This window comes from Brassica oleracea, chromosome C1 (assembly GCF_000695525.1).
Source record: "Brassica oleracea var. oleracea cultivar TO1000 chromosome C1, BOL, whole genome shotgun sequence".
Taxonomy (NCBI): domain Eukaryota; kingdom Viridiplantae; phylum Streptophyta; class Magnoliopsida; order Brassicales; family Brassicaceae; genus Brassica; species Brassica oleracea.
In genome coordinates this window covers 29,635,703-29,658,175 of record NC_027748.1, presented here as the reverse complement: position 1 = coordinate 29,658,175, position 22,473 = coordinate 29,635,703, and the positions used below count along the sequence as shown (strand labels likewise).

General features: G+C 34.0%; 4 protein-coding genes, 1 long non-coding RNA gene and 1 pseudogene across 5 annotated transcripts in view; 5 read left to right on the top strand and 1 right to left on the bottom strand.

Moving 5' to 3' along the window:
• Positions 1-2,197: 2,197 nt before the first annotated feature.
• Positions 2,198-2,515, top strand: LOC106336978. Its single transcript, XM_013775985.1, has one exon. The coding sequence runs from the start codon at positions 2,198-2,200 to the stop codon at positions 2,513-2,515; it is 318 nt and encodes a 105-aa protein (XP_013631439.1).
• A 1,526-nt stretch (positions 2,516-4,041) lies between these two features.
• On the top strand, positions 4,042-4,551 carry LOC106336968 (annotated as a pseudogene).
• Positions 4,552-8,496: 3,945 nt separating this feature from the next.
• LOC106316631 lies at positions 8,497-11,108 on the top strand. The gene is made up of 4 exons (XM_013754514.1): positions 8,497-9,147; positions 9,213-9,288; positions 9,358-9,473; positions 10,354-11,108. The coding sequence occupies exons 1-4, from the start codon at positions 8,598-8,600 to the stop codon at positions 10,872-10,874; spliced, it is 1,263 nt and encodes a 420-aa protein (XP_013609968.1). The 5' UTR covers positions 8,497-8,597; the 3' UTR covers positions 10,875-11,108.
• Positions 11,109-11,389: 281 nt separating this feature from the next.
• On the bottom strand, positions 11,390-12,254 carry LOC106299164 (dirigent protein 16). Its single transcript, XM_013735298.1, has one exon. The coding sequence runs from the start codon at positions 12,218-12,220 to the stop codon at positions 11,483-11,485; it is 738 nt and encodes a 245-aa protein (XP_013590752.1). The 5' UTR covers positions 12,221-12,254; the 3' UTR covers positions 11,390-11,482.
• A 7,774-nt stretch (positions 12,255-20,028) lies between these two features.
• On the top strand, positions 20,029-20,760 carry LOC106295803. The gene is made up of 2 exons (XR_001261044.1): positions 20,029-20,117; positions 20,391-20,760. It is a non-coding gene; the product is annotated as an uncharacterized LOC106295803 (long non-coding RNA).
• A 730-nt stretch (positions 20,761-21,490) lies between these two features.
• LOC106336961 overlaps positions 21,491-22,473 on the top strand; it is a 3,387-nt gene continuing 2,404 nt past the window's right edge. Inside the window, exon 1 of the mRNA XM_013775962.1 lies at positions 21,491-22,364. Within this exon, the coding sequence (XP_013631416.1) occupies positions 21,491-22,364 (874 nt within the window). The remainder of the gene's footprint in view (positions 22,365-22,473) is intronic.

Sequence of the window (22,473 nt, the reverse complement as noted above, 5' to 3'; positions counted from 1 at the left end):
TGCCACGCACCCTCGTTTCCTTGATGTCGTGGCTCGGGTTTGGAATGAGACTGCTTCCATCTTCCACTCTCGATCAGCTCTCCGTATGTTTCATGAGAAACTTAAGTCCCTAAAGTTCGAGATGAGAAGCCTCAATAGAGATCTGTTTGGCGATCTACCTGGTCGTGTGAAAGCAGCTTATGAAGATTTGTGTGTTAAGCAAACAGCAGCGATGCAGAATCCAGATACGTCCTCGTTTGAAGCAGCTTCGGATGCGTGGGAACATTGGCACCATATTTCTGGTATAGAGGAGCACTTTTTCTACCAAAAGTCGAGAGTGCAGTGGCTGGGGTTGGGAGACAGAAACTCGCGTTTCTTCCATAGAGTCACGCAGAGTAGGAATGTGAAGAATACCATCAGGAGGATTATTGCTGAGGATGGTAGGATCCTAACATCCCTCCCCGATATTAAGAAAGAAGCAGCCACACATTTTGAGTCTTTTTTAAATGGATCTCCACACAGCAGCTCCCGGATGTCCCAAGAGGATCTTTCAGAGCTTATAGGCCATCATTGCTCCACTGAGGATGCTCGTAAGCTTATGGAACCAATCCGAGCAGCAGAGATTAAAGAGGTACTGTTTTCCATGCCAAGTAACAAGGCACCTGGGCCTGATGGTTACCCAGTGGAGTTCTATAAGGCTGCTTGGTTCGTGATAGAGAAAGATTTTGTAACAGCTGTGCAGTCTTTCTTCATATATGGTTTTATGCCTCGTAGCATTAATGCCACACTTCTCTCTCTTGTGCCGAAAACTACTGAAGCTGAGAGGATGTCCGAATTCAGGCCGATTGCATGTTGCAATGTAATCTACAAAGTCATATCCAAGATAATTGCAACCAGGCTCAAAGCTACGCTTCCGGAAGCCATTGAGCTAAACCAGTGTGCTTTTGTAGAGGGACGACTGCTACTGGAGAACGTCCTACTAGCTACTGAGCTTGTCAAGGACTACCATAAGCCATCGATCTCATCTCGCGCAACAATAAAACTGGACATATCTAAAGCTTTTGACACAGTTAGTTGGTCGTTCATTGAAGATACTCTGCGTGCCATGCGGTACCCGGATATGTTTGTTGCCTGGATTATGCGTTGTATCGACACAGCGGCGTTCTCGGTCTCCGTAAATGGGGAGCTTGAGGGCTTCTTTTCCAGTAGCAGGGGGATTAGACAGGGATGCTCATTGTCTCCATATCTCTACGTCATCATTAGTAATGTGCTATCGAAGCTTCTAAACAAGGCGGCCGGGGAAGATCTTATTGGCTATCATCCTCAGTGTAAAGATGTGAATTTGTCCCATCTGAGTTTTGCGGACGACATTGTTGTGTTCACAAATGGCTCACCCTCATCACTTCGTCACACTCTCTCTGTCTTCCAGCAGTTCGGGGATTTATCAGGGCTGAGAATCAACATCGCAAAGTCTACGGTGTTTGCAGCTGGCCGGGAGAAACATGCTTTGGAAAATGAAGCAGCAGTGGTGGGGCTGTTGATCTCTGCATTGCCTATTAAGTATTTGGGCCTTCCTCTCACCTCTAAAATCATGTCTAAGAATGATTATGAGCCTTTAATATCAAAGGTTAGGAAACGCTTCCTCTCCTGGACAAGTAAAGCTCTTTCCTACGCAGGTAGGCTTCAGCTCATTAAGTCAGTAATTGCGAGTATGACCAACTTTTGGTGTGCTGCTTTCTGCCTTCCTCAAGCATGTATTGAGGAAATAGAAAGTATGTGCTCGGCTTTCCTATGGAGTGGCTCGCCCCATGATTCCTCCAAGGCCAAAATCGCCTGGGAAGAAGTGTGCTACCCGTATGCAGAAGGTGGTTTGGGTATACGACGGGTGCGTGAAGTTAGTACTGTGCTCATGCTAAAGCTTATTTGGAGGTTGTTCTCGTGCACCTCTTCTCTGTGGGGAGACTGGGTGAAGAAATATCTTTTGAGAGGGGAGACATTCTGGGATGCAAAGGATACAGGGCTGGGATCATGGGTTTGGAGGAAACTGTTGCGTCTTAAACCTTTGGTGAAAGGCTTTCTAAGAATGGATATTAAGGATGGATGCAGTGTGAGGTTCTGGACTGATATATGGCACCCACTAGGCCGCCTGATTGAGATCACATGAGAGGTCGGTACGCAAAAGCTTGGTATAGCAAGGGAGTCAAAAATCTGCGAGGTCATGCGTGATGGTGTGTGGAGGTTTAGAAGCTGTCGTGATCCACACATTAGAGATGTAGTTCTGAGTGTCTCCGGCCTTCCGCTATCTCTATCAGCAGTGTCTGATGGTGTGTTGTGGAAGTATGGAGAAGATAACTATAAAGATGTGTTTATAGCGTCGGAGGTCTGGCAACAGCTACGTGGGCGAAAGGAGGAAGTAAGGTGGAGCAAGCTAATCTGGTTTCCCCAAGGAGTTCCTCGCTATGCATTTATAACCTGGTTGGCCATTAGAGACAGACTAGCTACAGGTCATCGTACTAGACAATGCTCGGCTAATTGATAAGTCAATAAGGAATAGGATTACTGCTACAAACTACCGCTCGAATCAAAAGCTATATGGACTGATGCAGAGATGGTTTAGTGCTCATCTATAGTCTAGAGTTATATGCAGTAGCCTTTAGTAGTCTAAAAACTCATTCTTTGTACATATATTCCTTTAAAGTTGATCAATAAATTTAACATTTCATCAAAAAAAAATAATAAGTAAGTGATACATTTTTGGAAGCTCATGAGCATATATTAATATTTACAATAATTAAAATATTTTATAAATTCTAAATAACTTTATGTCTTTGATTTATTGAATGGAAACTGAAATTTATTTTAAATAATTTTAAAAATAGTATTTTGATTATGGTTATATTAAAGTTCCACAAACATAAAAACATAAAATTTAAAAGAAAATTTAATATTAAGAAAACAAATAACTTTAATAATGATAAAATATAATATATCTACCTCATTAAACTATTTTCTAACTATTTTTTCAAATAATTTTTATTTTTAAATATTTTTTTAGTTTTTAATATCTCTTAAAAATAAGCTGTAATCAAAATTGTGATTGCATTTGCAAATAATATTATATAAGTAAAATATAATTTATCGATACTTTGTTTGCTGTCATTGGAAGATATTATAGTCAACTAAATATATGAAAAATAAATAAAACACTTCAATAATACTAATTATAAACTATTTTTAGTCAATTAAACAATATCAGTTTATGATTCTTAATTATTTTATGTAGTCATCTAAGAAAATAGATAGATATATAAAAATATTTCTATTACTTTGAATTTTTTTTTTGTATTGTTTAAAATTATGTTTTAAAATAAATATTATTTCTTTTTCTAATATCAAGATTATCTGTGTAAATTGTTTTTAATGAAATCACATTATATACAAATTTATATTTTCCTTCTAAGAAAATATAGATATAAAGAAAATATTTTATTGCTTCAAAAGTATATTTTATTTCATTTAAAAATATTTTTTAAATGTAGTATTACTGTTTTGTGAACTTTCCTTTTTTATAAAATCATATTATATGTACATATCTTTTCGTTTTTCAATTCATTTTTTTAACTTTATTAAAAATTTCCTTTTTATTATATTTTTGGAATTTTTTTAAAAGGAAGCTAAATAAAAAAATAATAGTATTTAATATTTTTAATTCATTAAGGGTATCAATGTAATTAACCATCGTGAGAGTTAATATGAGAACGACACAAAGAAAACTGACTTCTCAAATAATATTATAGATATATATATATGTGTGGCAGAACTGGAAATATTTGATCAAATATATATACATTATATGTTAAATTTCCACTATTTTATCATTCTTCTCAAATAAATAAATAAATAGGCAGCATCGATGATTTAATTCCGTGTAGAAAACAAAAAAAAAATGATTTTTTCAGTTTTCGTTTTTTTTTGTATCAACTAAATGGAAAGAGTTTCCATTTACATAAACATGAAATACGCCATAAAAATGTATTCACCATTCACCATTGAACGATGGCAATGAGTATGTCACAACTTCCACAGGATTTGGTAGAGGAGGAGATACTCTGTCGCGTTCCGGCCCTATCTCTAAGACGGTTACGAAGTACTTGCAAACGTTGGAACCGTTTATTCAAGGATAGTAGATTTGCAAGAAATCACTTTGAGAAAGCCAAAAAGAAGAGTTTTGTTCTCATGTTGACCAAGGAGTTCAGGATTTTTTCGTTGAATGTCCATCTACGTGGAATGCCATCTGCCGAGTTTGAAGGTGAGCTTAGCCTATTCGATAAGCAGCGTTCTTCTAATTCAGCTATACTCGATATATCTCAAGTGTTTCACTGTGATGGCTTGTTGCTATGTACCATCAAATAAGAGACTAGAATCGTGGTTTGGAACCCCTGTACTGGCCAAACCAAGTGGAACCAACCGAGATATCCATACAGGCAAAGCGACACCTATAGTCTTGGACCCTACCAAGACAGTAACTGCGGCAATACTAGCTACACGAGCGTTATGACGGGGGTGAAATAGACAATCAAAAATTTGAAATCTGTGAGATTAAGTCTAACTTATGGAGGACTCTTGATGTCAATATTGACCGTCAGTTAGTAGACACTGAGTACGGCGTGTCTTTGAGAGGAAAGACTTACTGGTTTGCGGGGGATATTATCAACGAGTTTGACAAGGGTATATTCTTAGTCAGTTTTGACTACCAAACCGAGAGATTTCGAAGTCTTTGTCTTCCCTATCAGTGTCGCAATCCATATAATTATGTATCTCTTTCTCTTGTTAAAGAGCAGAAGCTTTCTGTGTTACGACGACGTAGACGGACATCACAAATAGAGGTATGGGCAAGAAATGATGAGACCGAAGTGGCGTCGTGGAGCAAACTATTAGTAGTGGATTCCCCTCAGGTTCTATTTTGCCATCTAACAAGTTTATTGGTGGAAGAGGAGAACAAAGTCCTCGTGTGCTGTGAGAGATGGATGGACATCCAAGACACAACCAAGTCCAACGACTTTGTATACCTTGTTGGGGAGGATAATAAAATCACAAACGTGGATTTTGGAGCATCTAAACTATTGTTGTCTTGTTTTCCACTTTTATCTAGTTATGTTCCAAGTTTGGTTCAAATCCAGTGACCTATAGGCACAAGAAATGACTAAATAAGCTATATATGCAACCTTTTCATAATCAGTGAATTTTTTATTCCCTGAGAATAAAAATACTTTAAATTTTTTATTGTTATCACATGAATTTTTTTTCTAATTACTTTAAATGGTAAAGAAATAATTTGAATTAAAAAATGACTATTGTCATTATTTAAATAGGGAAAATATCTATAAGAATTGAAAGTTTTCATATGTGTAGTATGCAAGGATGAACTTGAATACAAGCCCATCAAACATTAGCTTAGGAGCTACACTGGGGAAGGTGGGGGAGGGGTTCAATTGTTGTAAAGATCAGTTAGTTCAGGTGATATAGTTTGGATGGTAGGATGGCGAGTTCGAAGTCTACCGTGTAGTATGTTTGCAACGATCTATTTAATTTTTTAACAAGAGTTATTGCAGAGCCAAAATACTAGTTACTTCTAGACCTGCATATGTCAAGCCCGGCCCTGGTATTTTGAATATTTTAGCGTCTCCCGCTAAAATAAAATTATAAGATAAAAAACTTATAAAATATGAGTTAAAATATAATAAGGCGTGAAATTAAGATACCGGGGCAAAATTAAAGCAGTGGCATGAGAATGAAATATTCACAAACACATGTAAACCGTGAAAAGTTAAAATCATTTGAAAAGTTAATTTTCATTTAATTTATATTTTAAACGGTACATATTTTAAATTTTAAAGGTTAAGTTTTTTTTGTCAGCTGGAAGAAGGTTAAGTTAAATCAATCAAATAAGAAAATATTAGGTTAATGTAAGCAAAAGACTAAAACAACCTTAATGGATTAAGAGCTTAAGTTTATCGTTAGTTCTAGTCCCTGTTCGGGAACGCACTAGGCGCTAGTCGAGCGGTCGGGTTGGACCTAACGCCTAAAGAGAAAATCGGGGATTAATCGGAAATTATGCGGGGCGGAATTTTTAGATGGTTTACTATGTTATAAAACATGTAAATCTTTAATTGTGTATAACATTAATACATTTTCTTGTTTAAGATTGTATAAAACACACAAATAGAATATATAAACTTAATATAGTGTAATTTTCATCAAAATTATGAATATAAATGATATTTATAAAATTTTAGATCAAATAAATAAATAAAAATATTATTAAAAATAAAAAAAAAAAAAAATAAAAAAATAAAATAAAAAATAAATAAATAAATAGATTAGGCGGCCGCCTAGGCGGCTAGGCGGTCATTTAGGCGGCTAGGCGGTCTAGGCGGAAAAAAATCGGATATCCGATTTTTTAAACCGATTTGGCATAAATCGGAGCGGAAAAGTGACGCGTAACGCATAGGCGGCCGCCTAGACGGCTAGGCGGCCGAGTTTTAGAACAGGGGTTCTAGTGGCACATGTTGGTAGATATTGAAATAAAATAAGGGTTATGTATTTGAGTTTTAATAAATTAGATTACAGAATGGGCTAATCCTGATCCAACCCTTCGTGCATATATATTATTAAAGCTGAAGCATGATTATGACTAAAATAGGGTTGAGTTTATATTTTATAGGGCTGGACTGGCTAGAAATCTAATATCACATTCTTAAAAATGACATATGGTGAAACAAATAGTCCAATATAAACCAAAAACCACGGGTGCCGATACATAAATTTGTTCATTTTTTCTTTCCACTGGCGAATTATAATCGTATTGTGGAGACTAAAAAGGAATCTGTTAAAAGAGAATTTTCCAAATGACCAAGTTTGGAAAAGAAATTAAGTGTAGAGTATTGATTTTACATAATTCAATTCATAACAATTATGTCAAATTTTATTCGGTACTACCCTTTTATTGTTCAAGTTGCGAGTAACAGAGAGAGAAAATTGATGACATGGACAACTTGACACTCCACAATTAATTATCACACAACGTAATGCCACCAACACCACACATTTGTTTACCACATAAATATGCATCCGATTTTTCTAGATCATATCATTGAAATATAATAGGATTCCAAATCCACTCACATCTCGTAAATAATAAACTTTACTCCAAACCTCACCTCCTAAATACTAAACCCTAAACTTTAAACGCCACCCTTACATCAGATATTAAACCCTAAATTCTAATTACTGAACCGTAAACTCAAATATAAACCATAAGCCCAATTATCAAAATCTGAAAATAGTATATAGTATTATGTAATATTAAATTAAACCCAGACCTAACTTTTGAAAAGTATATGGCTGTAACCCAACACACAACTCCTAAATGCTATATCCGGACCTAACTTTTGAATATTAAACCCTTAAGTGCTATCACTAAACCCAAACCTCAACCTCCACCTTCTAAATACTAAATCCTAATAACTAAATCCTAAATCCAAGTATAAACCCTAAACTTAAATAGAATGAAATAAAATACATAGTATAGTACGTATTAATGAAAAATAGAACATTTTTTATTAATCATCAAATGGAACCTCCCACTTTCTAAATACTAAACCCTAAATCTTAATCACTAAACCCTATACCCAAATAGAATGAAACAAAGTATATAGTATAGTACATATTAGTGAACAAAATAATACATTCTTTATCAATAGTCAAATGGAACAATACATGATAAAATTGTATAATAACAGATTATTTCTTATTACATAACATGAATATATTATTCATAATACATGTTGTTTTACATTTCTATTACATACGAATATAATAGAATAGAACACAATGTTATAAAAACTGTTCATCTTCTTCGATCAATTCTAGGTCATTCACAACGACAAAAATAAGCGTAACTGGCGACATCTGTGGGAATGGTACATGTAACCGCCTAGTAAACTGAAGAGATCAGGGCGATTGAAAGAAGCATTGACGAACCTGGCGGCGGCGGCGTTTACGTTGTCGACGACTCCATAGATTTCAGATACGCGAAGCTTCCCGTCAATAGCCAAGCGAGCCGTTACAAATGAGCATATCCTAGGCAAAGCTATTCCAGAAATGGTCTTGATGGTTACAGAGTGGATCAATAATGGAGAAGAAACCACTCATGTTCTACAAGATACGTGATTCTCCAAATACCACGATATACGTGTGTTAGGTAAGTATTATTAATTTAGTTTTTTTTTGTTTACAGATTTTACCGGTTGCGTAAGAGGGAAGATTAATATTATTACAAAAAAAAATGCACGATGTATTAGTGTATTAGAGTATTTAGATATATAATAAATTAAAATTTGTGTGATGGTTATACGGTCCAATTTTCTTTCCTTTAACCAATAAACATTGCTTTGAGGATTAAACAATCTACAATTAGTAATAAATAAAAGTAAAAACAAAATAAAATAAAAAAAACTATCCATCGTGTCTGATGCTACTGTGACCATTACATGCTTTAGTTAGCTTTCTTCTACTCCACACATTCAGGCAAACGCGCCGCCGTGAGAGGAAAAAAAATGCAGAACGGAGCACACGGAGTTGCGAAGGAGCAACCAAGAGTCACTCTTTACATAATCCTCACCACAGCCTTCCTCTCACTCTGCTTCCTCCTCTCTCTCTCATCCTCCTACCACTCCTCACCTCCCTACACCGGATCCAACGGCATCCGACCCGACCCGAGACTCTTCCCCTCGTCCTCCAAGATCGCCGCCGACACATCTCCCCCTTCCATCGCCTACCTCATCTCCGGATCTTCCGGCGACTCGCGTCGGATCCTCCGTCTCCTCTTCGCCGCTTACCACCCGAGGAACCGGTACCTTCTCCATCTCGACAGCTTGGCGACGCAGTCCGAGCGAAATCGGCTCGCCTTGACGGTGGGAGATGTGCCTATCTTCCGAGCCGCACGGAACGTTGATGTTGTGGGGAGGCCTGACTTCGCGTACCGGAGGGGGTCGTCTCCGATGGCGTCTACGCTTCACGGCGCTTCGATTCTGCTTAGATTGTCGGGGGCGTGGGATTGGTTTGTTGATCTCAGTGTGGACGAGTACCCTCTCGTTACTCAAGATGGTCAGATCTTTGGTCAGTCTCTTTTGGTTTTGTTGTGTTTGATTATTGTGAGTTTGTTTGTGCAGAGCTTCTTCACATTTTGTCGCATTTGCCTAAGGACTTGAACTTTGTGAACCACACTAGCTACATTGGCTGGAAAGAGTAAGACTTTTGCTTTTAAATATGCTTCTATACTGTGTAAAGTGAGAATTTTGTGATGGTTTGTGGTAGATCGAGGAGGTTGAAGCCAGTGATTGTGGACCCAGGGCTCTATCTTGTGGAGAAAACAGATATGTTCTTTGCTTCACAGAAACGAGAGTTACCTAAGGCTTTCAAGCTATTCTCAGGTAGGCTCATCTTTGCCAAGCCACAGTCTCTTACTCTCTGTTTTCTTCATTTCTTGTTGTTCCTTCCAAATTTGTCTCCGTTGGTACAATAAGTTGAATTCCACAATATTGACATGTTTTACTGAAACTCAAACTTCAATTATGTCCTGCAATTGTTTTTTTTTTGCTGGTTGTTCTGTCCAGTAGGAACTAATTCCCTTTTTTTCACAAGGTTAGCAATTTTTTGCTCTGGCTCAGCTTGTTCGCAACATTTCACTATTTGTTATGGGTAAGAGTAGATGAGACTATTGTTGATTGGTAAAAATAAAAGTGACTACAGGACGTCTCTATTGGTAGTCCTGCAGATAAGTGAGGTTTGGGAAGCCTAAGTCTAGGAATTGCTGCAATTGTCCTCATTACTATTATCTTTTAGTATGTAATCTCTTTGATGGCTATTATGACTAGCTGAAAGACTATCTGAAAGATCAGAGTCATAGATGAATCTCGAAAATAGGAGCTATATCCCTTCTCTTTTCTAGAAACATTTGATAATCCTGTTCGTAGATTTGTGAAAGAAAATGGTGTAAACCGTTGATAACTTTAGGTGGAAACTTTTGTAACAATTAACCGCTGAGACTACACTATTGGCTGCTTAAGTAGAGAAGGGGGAAGTACTTCCAACGTCTAGGAAACGCTTAAAATGGTTCTCGCTGATCTTTAGACTTATGATTATGAATGTGAATCAAATTTTGGATGACATGTAAAAGGTCATTGCTTGAACCAAGAAACTTGTGTGGGCAGTTACAACTAGTTGAACGAATTGATATAGCTGAAAAAGGGAGTCTGAGATACCGTTAAGTCTTTGATATTTAAATCAACTGCGATAATCTCTTTATGGCAGGTCCGTCTTTCTCCATCTTAAGCCGCAGTTTCATTGAGCACTGTGTCTTGGGCACTGACAACTTCCCTCGGACTCTACTCATGTACTTGTCCAACACACCTGCTTCCCTCTCCAACTACTTCCCAACTATCCTCTGCAACTCCAACCTCTTCAAAAAGACCATCATCAACAACAACTTACTCTACCAAGCGTCTAACGACACTTCCAAAGAAAGACGCCACCAGCTTGATCCCAAAGAGTTCACGGAAATGGTTGAATCAGGAGCAGCATTTGCAAGAGTGTCAACGTTCGACGACGCTGTCCTTGATCGCATAGATCATGAGCTTCTGGGACGCGCACATGGTGAAGTTGTGTCTGGTGGCTGGTGTTTGGGAGATTCTGGAGACAACAGGAGCTTGTGTTCTGTCTGGGGCGACTCAGGAATTCTTAGGCCCGGTTCTGGTTCGGAGAGGCTCGAGAGACTGATTGTTGAGTTATTGTCAAATGATTGGTTCAGATTGCACCAATGCATATCTGAGTGATCATCTTTGCCATACCTTTAATAGAGTATATAGTTGGCTACGAAAACAATGGTGTTTAGCGTTTTATGTATCTTTCACATGTAATCTTTTGAGTCTGAGTTTGTTGATTCATTGGAGAACATCTCAACCTCTCTCAGCCTTTTTGTTGTCTGTCATCTAAGCTGGGAAATGTAAGGACTCAGTCAACTGAGTGTTTGGTTAAGTCTTAAACTGTATAAAATCTTGGGTTTTACAGCTTCCTTTTCACAAAGATATTTTTTTAGTATTTTTGGACATACTAAAAAAAACATATTAAATTACTATAATAAATTTATTTTCTTATATATTTTCAATAATAGTAATTTAATAAAATTAATTAATTTTTTTGAAGTTTATAAATTTTTTTTAAAAACACAATAAATTTATCTACGTGAAACAATTTTTTTTTAAACTTCTATTTTAATGGAACGAAGAGAAAGTATTAAATTAAAGCCAAACAGGAATTCTTATATTATAAATTTCAGAGATTTCTGTGATTTACATACAACAACAAAACAAGAACATTCAGACACATACAGACATGCACAATTTTCTTAAAGTCTTTATGTAAGGCTCCTTTATTGTTTTGTTTAGTACTTAAGATGGACAATGATCCTCAGCAAAGACTCTGCTCCGTCCACAAAATGTTGACCAGATGGAATCAATGGCCTGACCTCTGCAAACCCACAAGCATTCTTGAACCTACCTGTTCCTCCAGTCACTGACAGATGCGACATGGCGCTTCCTATCCTGTAAATTCCGTAGAAGTTGAGGTTGTCATTGTACTCTCCACCTTCAAGCATAGCTGTGAAAGCCATCATCTGTGTGCTTCCATCTCCAGAGCTTGCAACATAAACTCCTTGGGCCTTACCAAGCGGCTGAGAACCCAAGTCAGGACCAGATGTGAGTATGTCATCGATCACGGTTATGGTACCAAACCCGAGACTCAGACCATCAGGACCTAGCTGAGTCTGGATCCCGTTCAGGTTCTGACCAGAGTAAGCTGTACCAGACAAGCCTGTCCCGAGAGGTACACCGTTGATACCGTTAACCGTTGGGAGTGCACCGTTTGCATTGGGTATGGCTATACCGTTTTCTGGAGGAGTGAAACCAATCTGCTTTGCGAAAGGAACTTGACCGTTGTATATGTTGCCGAGCAAACCCGTGATGGGCCTCGCTGTGGGGCTGCCTCCTCCAAGTATGTCGTGCATGTAGAGTTCGAAAACGGGGTCTTCAGGTGCAGGATCAAGTGCTTCTGCGAAAACAAAAACTGTGAACAAGAAGATTGCTGTTAAAAGCAAGAATGGTGATTGCTTAATCATCATCATGGAGCGCTGCAGGTGTGTTGGAAGAAGATTTTGAACAGATTTAATTATGTTTGATGAGTATGTGAGATGTGGGCAATGGTGTTTAAATAGAGAGGTGGTGATTGTGAAGTTGTTGTGTTTATGATCTTTGTGTAGTTGTTGAATTGGCTTCTTTATAGCTGTGTTATGTCTCGAGCGTCATAAGCTAGTTGTAGCTTAATTTTGGTGGTTTAGGTTGAATGATTAGGATATTTAGTCATCGTTGAGTGCAATAAAATGAGAAACAAACATTACTAAATTGATCTCTGACTAATAATATCAAACATCGTCCTATAATATTCTGTTTAAAAACACATTAAATAATAATTAAATAATCAAATACATAAATAAAATATATTTTACATTCAACAATTGCTTAATTAACTTCTAACAATTGACTATTATAATACGTTATAAAAATTCAACTAAAACAAACAACAGTTTCTCTACAAGAATCCCCGGCCGGCGTCGGCTCCGGCGTCGGTTCGTACTCTTGTTATATTATTGTTTTTATGTTTCTTAAGCTTTTAGTTCAAATAAATTCATTGTCGTTGCTTAGTTTAATCAAGCGACGTGATCTATCGTCACACCATCTCTCCTCTTCCTGGTGCCGTCGCGTAATGTCTTCGTCATGGGCAAACAGTTTTCTGTTTCTCCACTGGTTCGTTGGGCAGTTAGGAGGTTTGGATCAGAGCTTTGACGAGTCCTTTTTCTCCCTCATAGGTGAGTCTATTATCTCCATTATTGTTGAGTGCAATCTCCCAACAATCAAACCATGGTGGTTTTGTATTGTCCGTGTATTTCCATGGCTTGTTAGACATGGTGGTTTTTTCCATCCAGAAAATTCTTTGGAAGGATTACTAGTTCTGTGGAACAAAAAAAGGAATCTTAAACCACCATGGCCATGGAGAAGAGTGTGTACGTCATGTTATTTTGACATTCTGACATGGACGATGGTGACTCCATTAATTCAGAGGGAGGTGTTTAATCTCTATTTGACAACAAGAGGAAATACGGCATGTTTATGTGAAGACATGGAGTGGGGGACGATGGAGTTAAGTGCTTATCATTGTCAGTTTGAGGGATTATTTATGATATGGATAGAGACTTTGTTTACAACAAATCATGTTATCTCCTGGAGCGGGAGTGTATGGAATGGGCAGCGATGTAACAGATGGATCGCACCCACTAATCTGTTAAGTGATAAAAGGCTTTGGATCACAATAAATGATAGTCGAACACAAGATCATATAAGACCGAGAACAAAAATAGATTTTTTTTTTTGTCAGCAAACAAACAGACTCATATAGACTCTGTGAACCAAACTGGTAGCTCCGCATCCATGTGGACTTCAAACGAAGGTTGCTTTCTTGCACTGCGTGCTAGGCTATCCGCCCTTGTGTTTAGCGTCCTTTGTATATGGATGAGCTCTGAGCTGTGGAAACTTCTTTGCAGGATCTTGATATCTTCCAAATAACTTGCAAATGCGAGAACAAAAAAAGATAAAGTTAGCGAATCAGTCTATCCTGCACAAGAGTTAGGAAGCATCGTGTTATTACTTTTCTATTATCATGTTTTACTTAAAAATGTATTGGTTGTATGTTTGGATTCTTGTACTCTCTTAATCCTCTTTTGATAATAATAAAGATAAGATGTTATAAAAAAAAAAATGAACCTATTCTATATTTTAAACCCAACAATTTTACCTCAAACAAAGCTAGCTGTTATTTATTTTTATTTTTATTTTTACTTAACATTTGAAAACAAACTGTTACTATTACCAAGAAAATACAATATACATATGTAACATAAATTAAAAATCTACAGTGTTATAAGACACTAACCATATACTAGATCATTGTCCGCGGTTCCTGTTTGCAATTTTAATATTTTGTTTGGAAAATTTTGTTTGGATATAATAAATACTAGAGCTTATGTTTGTTTTTACTTTTTATAAACAAATATTTATTTATATAAGTACTGATATATATTTTTAAATTTATCCGTTAAATAATTGTTTAACATCACATTTTCGAACACAATAATTTTATAGTTTATATTGAATAATTTTATTTTATCTTGTAAACCATCAATTATATCATCCATATTTTTAGAATATGACTTATATATCTGCACAAATGTATTTTTATTCTTTATGGATCAAAAGTTTATGATGATGTATAATAAAATTGTTGTATATACTATTTAAAATATATGGTGCCATACGCTGGACTATTATTTATATGAAAGTATACGTGACATAATATATTTATATATTAATTTATATATTATAGAAATGATTCTTTGTATGTGACTTTTATTTTAATTATTTATTACTAATAAATAATAAAAATGAAATTATATAGCTTTTAGAACAATATTGTTAATTAAAGATTTAAATCTAGGTTTATTAATTATTTCCAAACACACATATATATAATAAAATAGGAAAAACAAAAAAATAATACTAAAATCTTTGTTTATTTAATTATTTTTGCCATGATTTTTTAGTTAGAATTTGATTTTAGGAATATATTAATTAAACAGGAAAAAACAAAGAATCATAAAAAGTAAGTTAATTAATAATTTCAATGACATGCCATTGTAAATAAGTTGAAAAATTGAAAGATATTTTATTTTTGTACTTCTCTTTTAATAACATAGATTGTGCTTAAAATAGGTAAACTGAAATCATTTTAGCGTAAACTTTCTATTAATTTAAATTTATTAAAATATAACGAACCCGTTTATGAAATTGTATTTTCCAAATTGATTACCATTTTGCTGTTCTTTTGTATTTATAAGTTATTTTATTTATAGACGATTTCTATTTTGAAATTATATAAATAGTTTGATGCATATAAACTTCTAGTGAATTATTGTAAATTTTTACACCACTAGTTTTATATTTATTTGAATGACGTAAAAAAAATAATTTGAATGTTTGCTACTGATAATAACAACTGCTAATAATCCCAATGTTCTAAATGTGACATCCCTATCTTTTTTTTTTTTTGATGAAATGACATCCCTATCATTTCATCAATTTATTCTTACTTCAAATGGGTAACGTAGATCAAAAAACGTAGATCAAGCAGAACATATGCAAATCATGCAGATCAAGCAGAACAAATGCAGATCAAATTAATTTAATAAATTATCATAATTAAATGCATGTTAAATTTTTTAATAAAAATTAAATATCTCAACAAAATACAAGATAAATATAATATTGACAAAAATAACAATAAATATCATCATTCTAATAAATATAGTAAAATTGTAAATTATATGAAAATTTATCACAATTACAAAAATTATAAAGAGTATTCTTGTTTTGCTCTTATTTTTTGTATTTTTATTTGACTTTCAGTTCTTTTTTACTATTTGGTTCAACTATATAATTAATTAAGCATGGGCATAAAAACCGAGAATAGAAAACCGAACCGGAATCAAACCAAAAAAACCGAACTCGAAACCAAAGTTCAAAAATAACCAAATGGTTCCTATATATTTTTAGCCAAAAAACGAAACCGAACCGAAAACCAAATGGTACCCGAATATTCAAAATACAATTTATATCTAAAAATATTAATTATATTTAGTATTAGAAATATCAAATATTCTAAACATACTGCTTATACACCGAACTATAAAAAAATCGAAACAAACGAATATTTTTTTTAATTTAATGTATTTTAAATTACCTAAATTATCCAAAAGAACCAAATTACTCAAATATTTTGAGTTTTTATCCAAAATATTAAAAATTTTCCAAATTATCCGATTTACTAAGTATTATTAAATATAAACTCTAAATTAATTTTTTTTTTTACAATTCATTGAGAACCTCACTAAAAACATGCTGAAAAACTAACTAAAGGCGTATTTTAATTTTTTGAATTGTTTTTAGTTAATGTAGATATATGAATCAATTAAAAATATAAAATATTTAATTAAACATAATATAAAAATACTGCTTTTATTAAAATATAAAATTAATTAAATAAAATATGAAAATACATGCATATGTTATAATATATTTTTAGAGAACAAGTGAATTTTTTACTTAGTATTACCGAATATAGATTTAACTTATTTTAATCAAAAGAAATAAATTAGTATATCACTTATAGATAATAGACTAAAAAGGAAAAGAAAAAAAAGAAAAAGCTACAAACCCGTTGGTCACCTGGGTATCGCCCACTCCCTCCTGCTGCTCCTCTTACCTGCTGGACGAAAAAGTAACTCATTAATTAAGTGCATGCAGTACTTTTTTATTTTATTAATTCTGTTTTCGTTCTACTTTTAATTGATGAATTGAGACTAATTGCAATCTTTCCTGCATTTTTATTTGTTCTGCATTTCTCCTGATTCTCTCCTGCTCTACGATCAAACTCTACGGCTTCGAATGAATAACGCAGATAAAAAAAACAGATCAAACAGAAATGAAGATCAAGCAGAACAAATTCAGATCATGCATTGTATTTAATTAAATATTTGATTTTTTCATGAAAAATAAATATCTAAATAAAAATAAAACTTATTATATATAAGCTATAAATATCATGTTGACAAAAATAATAATAAATATCATCATTTTAATAAATATAGTGAATTTTAAAATTATATGAAAAATCATCATACTAAAATTATAAAGAGTATTCTTATTTTGTTCTTATTTTTTGTAACTTTATTTAATTTTTTGTTTTTTTTCTTACCATTTGGTTCAACTATAGAACTGACATTTGTCAGGTTTTATATATGTTATTGTATCAACAAAATGTTCATTTAAAATTTCAAAAATATAAAAATGCTTAAATGTATATGTAAAAAAAATATGTTATTTCATTGATATTAAGTAATTATAAATAAAATTTATAATTATATACAGTTAAATATGAATTATCAAATATGAAAGTATATGCATAAATTTATTAAACTAATTTATATAAAAAATTAATTACTTTTTGAATATATAATACATGCTTTTTATTGATCATATATTTTACTATGATGCAAAATAACAAGTATAACAGACTCCAACTAAATTATTAAAAAATATAAATACACAAACTAAATATATATTATTTTATATATCACATTTATTATATTGATTTAATGTGTTTTTTGATATGTGTGAATTATTAAAAAATATATCTTTATGGAACAAAGAGAATATGCCAGAACAAAAAAATGTTTAATATTTTTCATTGTCCATGAATTCATTGAAATTATTTAAATAAAAATATTAATTACTTTTTGAAAATATTATACATAATTTTACTGGCCATATATGTTAATAGGATACAAAAAAATAACATCTATAACTACATACTGAAATAATATTATAAAATAGATAAATAAATAAACTATATATATATATATATATATATAATTTTCTATAAGCTTATTTATAGAAGATAATATTAAAAAGGAATGTTTGTTTTACATATAATTATTTATAAACTCATCTAAAATAAATTGTTACACAGAAATGAGAAATATTTAATTATATTTTTGAAAACCTGTTGTGTTTGGTTTAAAAGTAAATGAAATCAGTAAAATGAAATTGTTTATAAGCAACTAGGGCTGACCCGCCCTACGAGCGGGAAGTTAAAATAAAAACTATTTTATATAAATATATATTAATTTTAGGAAGTATTTAAAAATCATTATAGATTGAAAACGATATTAGAAATCAATTAATAATAAATATATACTGTTAGCTTTAATAAATATTTTTAGTTTTAACTAAAATGATAGAAATATTCATTATTCTCTGTTTTCTAGAATATTATAAAAATTAGCAAAAATAATTCAGAAAATGTAATTACATATATACTCTTATTATTTTTACTTCAATTTGACATAATAAAAAAATATAAAGTTTAAATAAATAATACTATATTTATTTCATGAAGATTCAAGTTTTAGAAAACATTTACACAAACTATTTCATGATAATAATTAGTCTACCACCAAGCTAAATCAGTTAAAATATAACAGAATTTGATAAAATAATTAAATCTCAATTTTTAAATACTATATATATAGTTTAAATAATAATATAAATAATTATTTATATTTTCTAAACAGGAAACTATGTTTTAGAAAATATTTATTTCAGATCATATTATATCTGTATTTTAATATAATTAAATTTTAGTGTTTTACTGGGTATGTTTTTGTAACTTATTATTGATTTTGTTGAACTTTGTTTAATAAAAAAATTAGTTGTTATGATTTTTTCTCTTGCTATTTTAAAATACTGTTTTAATTAGTATTCCATAAGTTAATAAAATAATATACTTTTATAGCAGATTTTTTACCTTTTAACGTACCATTTCATATCAAATAATTCATTCGAAGAAGTTAGAAGGAAGAAGCAAAAGATAAATAAAACTAAAATAATGTTTAGATCATTCTTAATTGAAAGTGATTTTAATATATGTTCACCATTTGTTTTAACTATACGTATTTATAATTATATGTTAATCTAACTAATAAGAAAAAATTGATTATGTAATGATTTCACATTTTTCAATACTGGTTTTGTCTGTTATAATAATAAGTAAAATAAAATTATTCAGAATTACTGTTGAAATTCAACACAGAACCAATTAACATCATCGACGTAGACACCAAGATCAGGAAAACGTAAGTCATGTGAAGTTCTATTTATTTCTGCGCAATACATCAATTTTAGCGTTTTTGAATGCATTTTTCACTCTGAATCGTCCCACTGGACCACTGTACGTATAGAATCATATACCGCTCTTCTTCTACAACTTTGGATTATGGAACTGAACCCACCTTAGCACGTAAATTTTTTTTTCTCCAAGCATGAACAGACTGCATCATAAGAATATGAGTGAGAAAAAAGAAACAAACTTTGTTCTCATGCAAGATTCAAGTCTGTCCAGAAAAATTTGATTGTTTTCTTTTTTGACTATCCTGACCAAGTTACTATGGTAGATAAGATGATCCTACCACACTTTTCGGTGAACGGGTCAGTCATTTGAAACCCAACCTTTATGATTTTGGCGCAAAGTGCAATTAAAGATTCCACGATAAACAGGAAAAAAATCTAATTTGGATTCTGGAAAAACTTTAAGAACATTATACACATATCTACTCATCAACAAAATAAACTCATTAAATACCAACAACAAAAATACTCCATTTCTACTGAGCTTACAAAAATGTGTAAGAGGAAAACTGCTATTTGTATTTTTTGTATGGATTTGTCAAAGAAAAATATGAGCACCCAGAGAGGTGAAAGCGCGTGTTGCCCGAACATAAGATTATAGACACCATATCTTTAAATTTTCTCAGCTCTCCGGTATGTAGGGTCTTCCATAGATTTATAAGCTCATCTAGTAGTTATAATACCTATTTAATAAGGTATATCTGATGAGGCTTGCATGTTTAAGCTTTTAAAAGCTAAGGTACGCAGGCTACTTGTGCTGAAGGGTATTAATTTTGAAATTGAAAAACTTGAAACAAATAAGTATCTTTTATTGGGGTTTCTCTACATTATTAATCGTTATATTGACTTAACTATCCGTGTTTTAATGTTGTGGGTGTGGACTTCATTTTTTTATGTAAAAAGTGTTTCCATGTTTTGGGCGGTTAATGTCCGTAAAAAAAAAAGAACGAATTCTTGAAATTTTAAATGTTTGGATTACATGATGTTTTGGAATCAAAGGCGATGCTTACGTGGTGGGCTCACCTCCTTTACTATTTTCTTTTCTTTAACTCTGATTTCTTAAATATCCTCCACGAAAGATATTTTTAAAGTCCATTTAAACTACTGAATGCTTGTAGACATTTTAAGGCCTGTGTCTAAGTCCTCTTCTTCTTATCTCAAGAACCGGTAAACAAATTATCTCTCCTCCGTTCCTGATTTCTGATCTCATCTCTGACTTCTCGCTTTTTTATAACTTTCCATCTTATTCTTTTATTTTCTTCTCCGTTTCATTGCTGAGAAAGGGGAGGAAATTTTTCTTTGCTTTTATTACCGATATTCTGTTTGTTTTTATGTGTGTTTCTCTTGGTGACCAGATTCTGGTTCGTGTCATGTTTTTTTAGATTCTGCAAACTCGTTATCTCTTTAAATCAATTGTCTTTTCTTGATTTTGATTTAAAGCATCGAACTTTCTCTCAAGATCTATGGCGGAAGAGCATCAACGTCAGACGCCGGAAGGCCACCGTCCGTGTTCTATCATCTGCGGCTTCCTCGACTGCCCCACCACCATGAATATTTGCTCCAACTGCCACGGCCATCTCTGCCTCAAGAAACAAACTTGCGTGAAATCCACCTTGAAATCCTCTATCTCTGCAGTTCCCCCCCCCCCTAGAACTGATGAACCCTAAAATTGTGAGGTCGAAAGAAGATAATGCCGATATGGACCTCTCTTTTGTATGGATTTGGGCCCAGAAATAAGTTACTATCAGTATCTATAATTTTATATTCGGGCAAGCCCATTAACAAAACAGAAAAGCAAACGATTTTTTAATTGAGTATGCCCGAAAACTTCAAAAACCCGCGTAGCAAAATGAGCCCATTCATCGATGAGTTAATGATTTTCAAGCAGCCGACACGTGTCAGCACAAGAATCTTTGAATTGTGACCTGAATGCTGAGGTGGCTTCGCCAGGAGAGGAAAAACTCTTCTTTATATATATCTAATATCTTTCTTTTTGGCGATGGCGACGGCGATTATTTTCTAGGTTTCAATGGTTGGGCGTAATTGGGATCCGGGGAATCGAGGTGGAGATCTCTTCATACGAAGAGAAGATCCTATAGAATCTGGAAAACGGGGTTTTGGGAAAGGGTCAAATCATTCGGAATTTCGGTTTTGGAGCTATTTATGGGGAATAAGAGCCACAATATCTCGGTGGAAGGATCTCCTTGATTGGATTTCAAACGGGAAGAGGGTTTTGGTTCTTTTGGGAGATATCTTTAGATCTTGGATTTCCCGAGTTTGGAAGTTTTTAGAGGGATTGTGGGAGTTGATCAAGATTTCCCTATTTTCCGAGGCTACGTGCCCTACGGGAAGAGATTTGCCAAATCAACCAGATAATTTTGAGTTTAATAGGTTTAATTCTGTGGCTTGGGAATGAGGAGTTGCAGTTTTGCTATAAAAGGAAGGGTGTCCTCGAGGTTTCAATCTTTCATTCTACATTTCTCTTCTTCACGCTCTCTCTTAATTTTGGTGATTCTGGTGATTTTGGTCTTCGTTTGGAAATGTCTCAGAGTCAATTTATTGGGAAATCTGGTGTTTTGGGGAGCGGGGAGAATACTCGCAAAAGGTTGAAGATTTCGGTTCCTCATTTTGATAACAAGGATCTTATCAAACAGTATGATAAGACTCTCATTGGGAGGTGTTTGAACCCTGGTGCACAAGATGTGAAAGCTCTTATAGTGATGTTGCCCAAAATATGGAAGGTGGAGGAGCGTGTTGCTGGAACGGATCTTGGTTTTGGGAGGCTTCAGTTTGATTTTGTTGAGGAGGAGGATATCGAGACAGTCCTCAAGCCGCAACCTTTTCACTTTGATTATTGGATGACTGCGCTGGCTCGTTGGCAGCCAAAGATGCCACAAAACTTTCCATCAGCCATACCGTTCTGGATTAAGGTTTTGGGCGTTCCTCTGGAGTTTTGGGATGCATCGTCCTTTCAAAGCATCGGTGACGCTCTTGGAGAAACAGAGGAAGTTGATCTTGATTATGGCAGGATCAAGGTGGTCATCGATGTGGGAAAGGAGTTGATTTTTGACACAACAGTGGATTTTGTCGGGGGAGAGTTCCATGAAGGAGATGAGGCCTTCATATCTTTGAAGTATGAGAAACTTTTCGGTTTCTGTGACCACTGTTTCTCTTTATCTCATGGTCTTGACGAGTGTCCTTTGATCACAAGGAGTCTCCAGAAAAAGAAAGACGTCAGGGAACTTCCGATAAGCAGACAGGACGACCGTGCTCGGAGCTACAAGGGTGTGGTGATCAATGGTGCAATGGATCAGCAGGGTCAGGGGAGAGATAATAGGGATCACACTGGAAAAGGAAAGGGGAAGATGTATGAGGAGCCTGAATCAAGATGGGTTAAGGTCCCCGAGAAGAGGGGTAATAGGTATCAATCTTACCGAACCAATCAAAGAGGTGAGGACGGAGGTTTCAGATACAGGAGCTCCCGTTCTGATCGTTTCAGGGGCAACAATGCTGAGGAAAAACC

Coding starts and splice junctions, on each gene's coding strand:
- LOC106336978 (XM_013775985.1), top strand. CDS start 2,198: ATGCGTGATGGTGTGTGGAGGTTTAGAAGCTGTCGTGATCCACACATT.
- LOC106316631 (XM_013754514.1), top strand. CDS start 8,598: ATGCAGAACGGAGCACACGGAGTTGCGAAGGAGCAACCAAGAGTCACT. Junction 9,148..9,212: donor CCCTCTCGTTACTCAAGATG/GTCAGATCTTTG, acceptor TTGTTTGTGCAG/AGCTTCTTCACATTTTGTCG. Junction 9,289..9,357: donor AGCTACATTGGCTGGAAAGA/GTAAGACTTTTG, acceptor GGTTTGTGGTAG/ATCGAGGAGGTTGAAGCCAG.
- LOC106299164 (XM_013735298.1), bottom strand. CDS start 12,220: ATGATGATGATTAAGCAATCACCATTCTTGCTTTTAACAGCAATCTTC.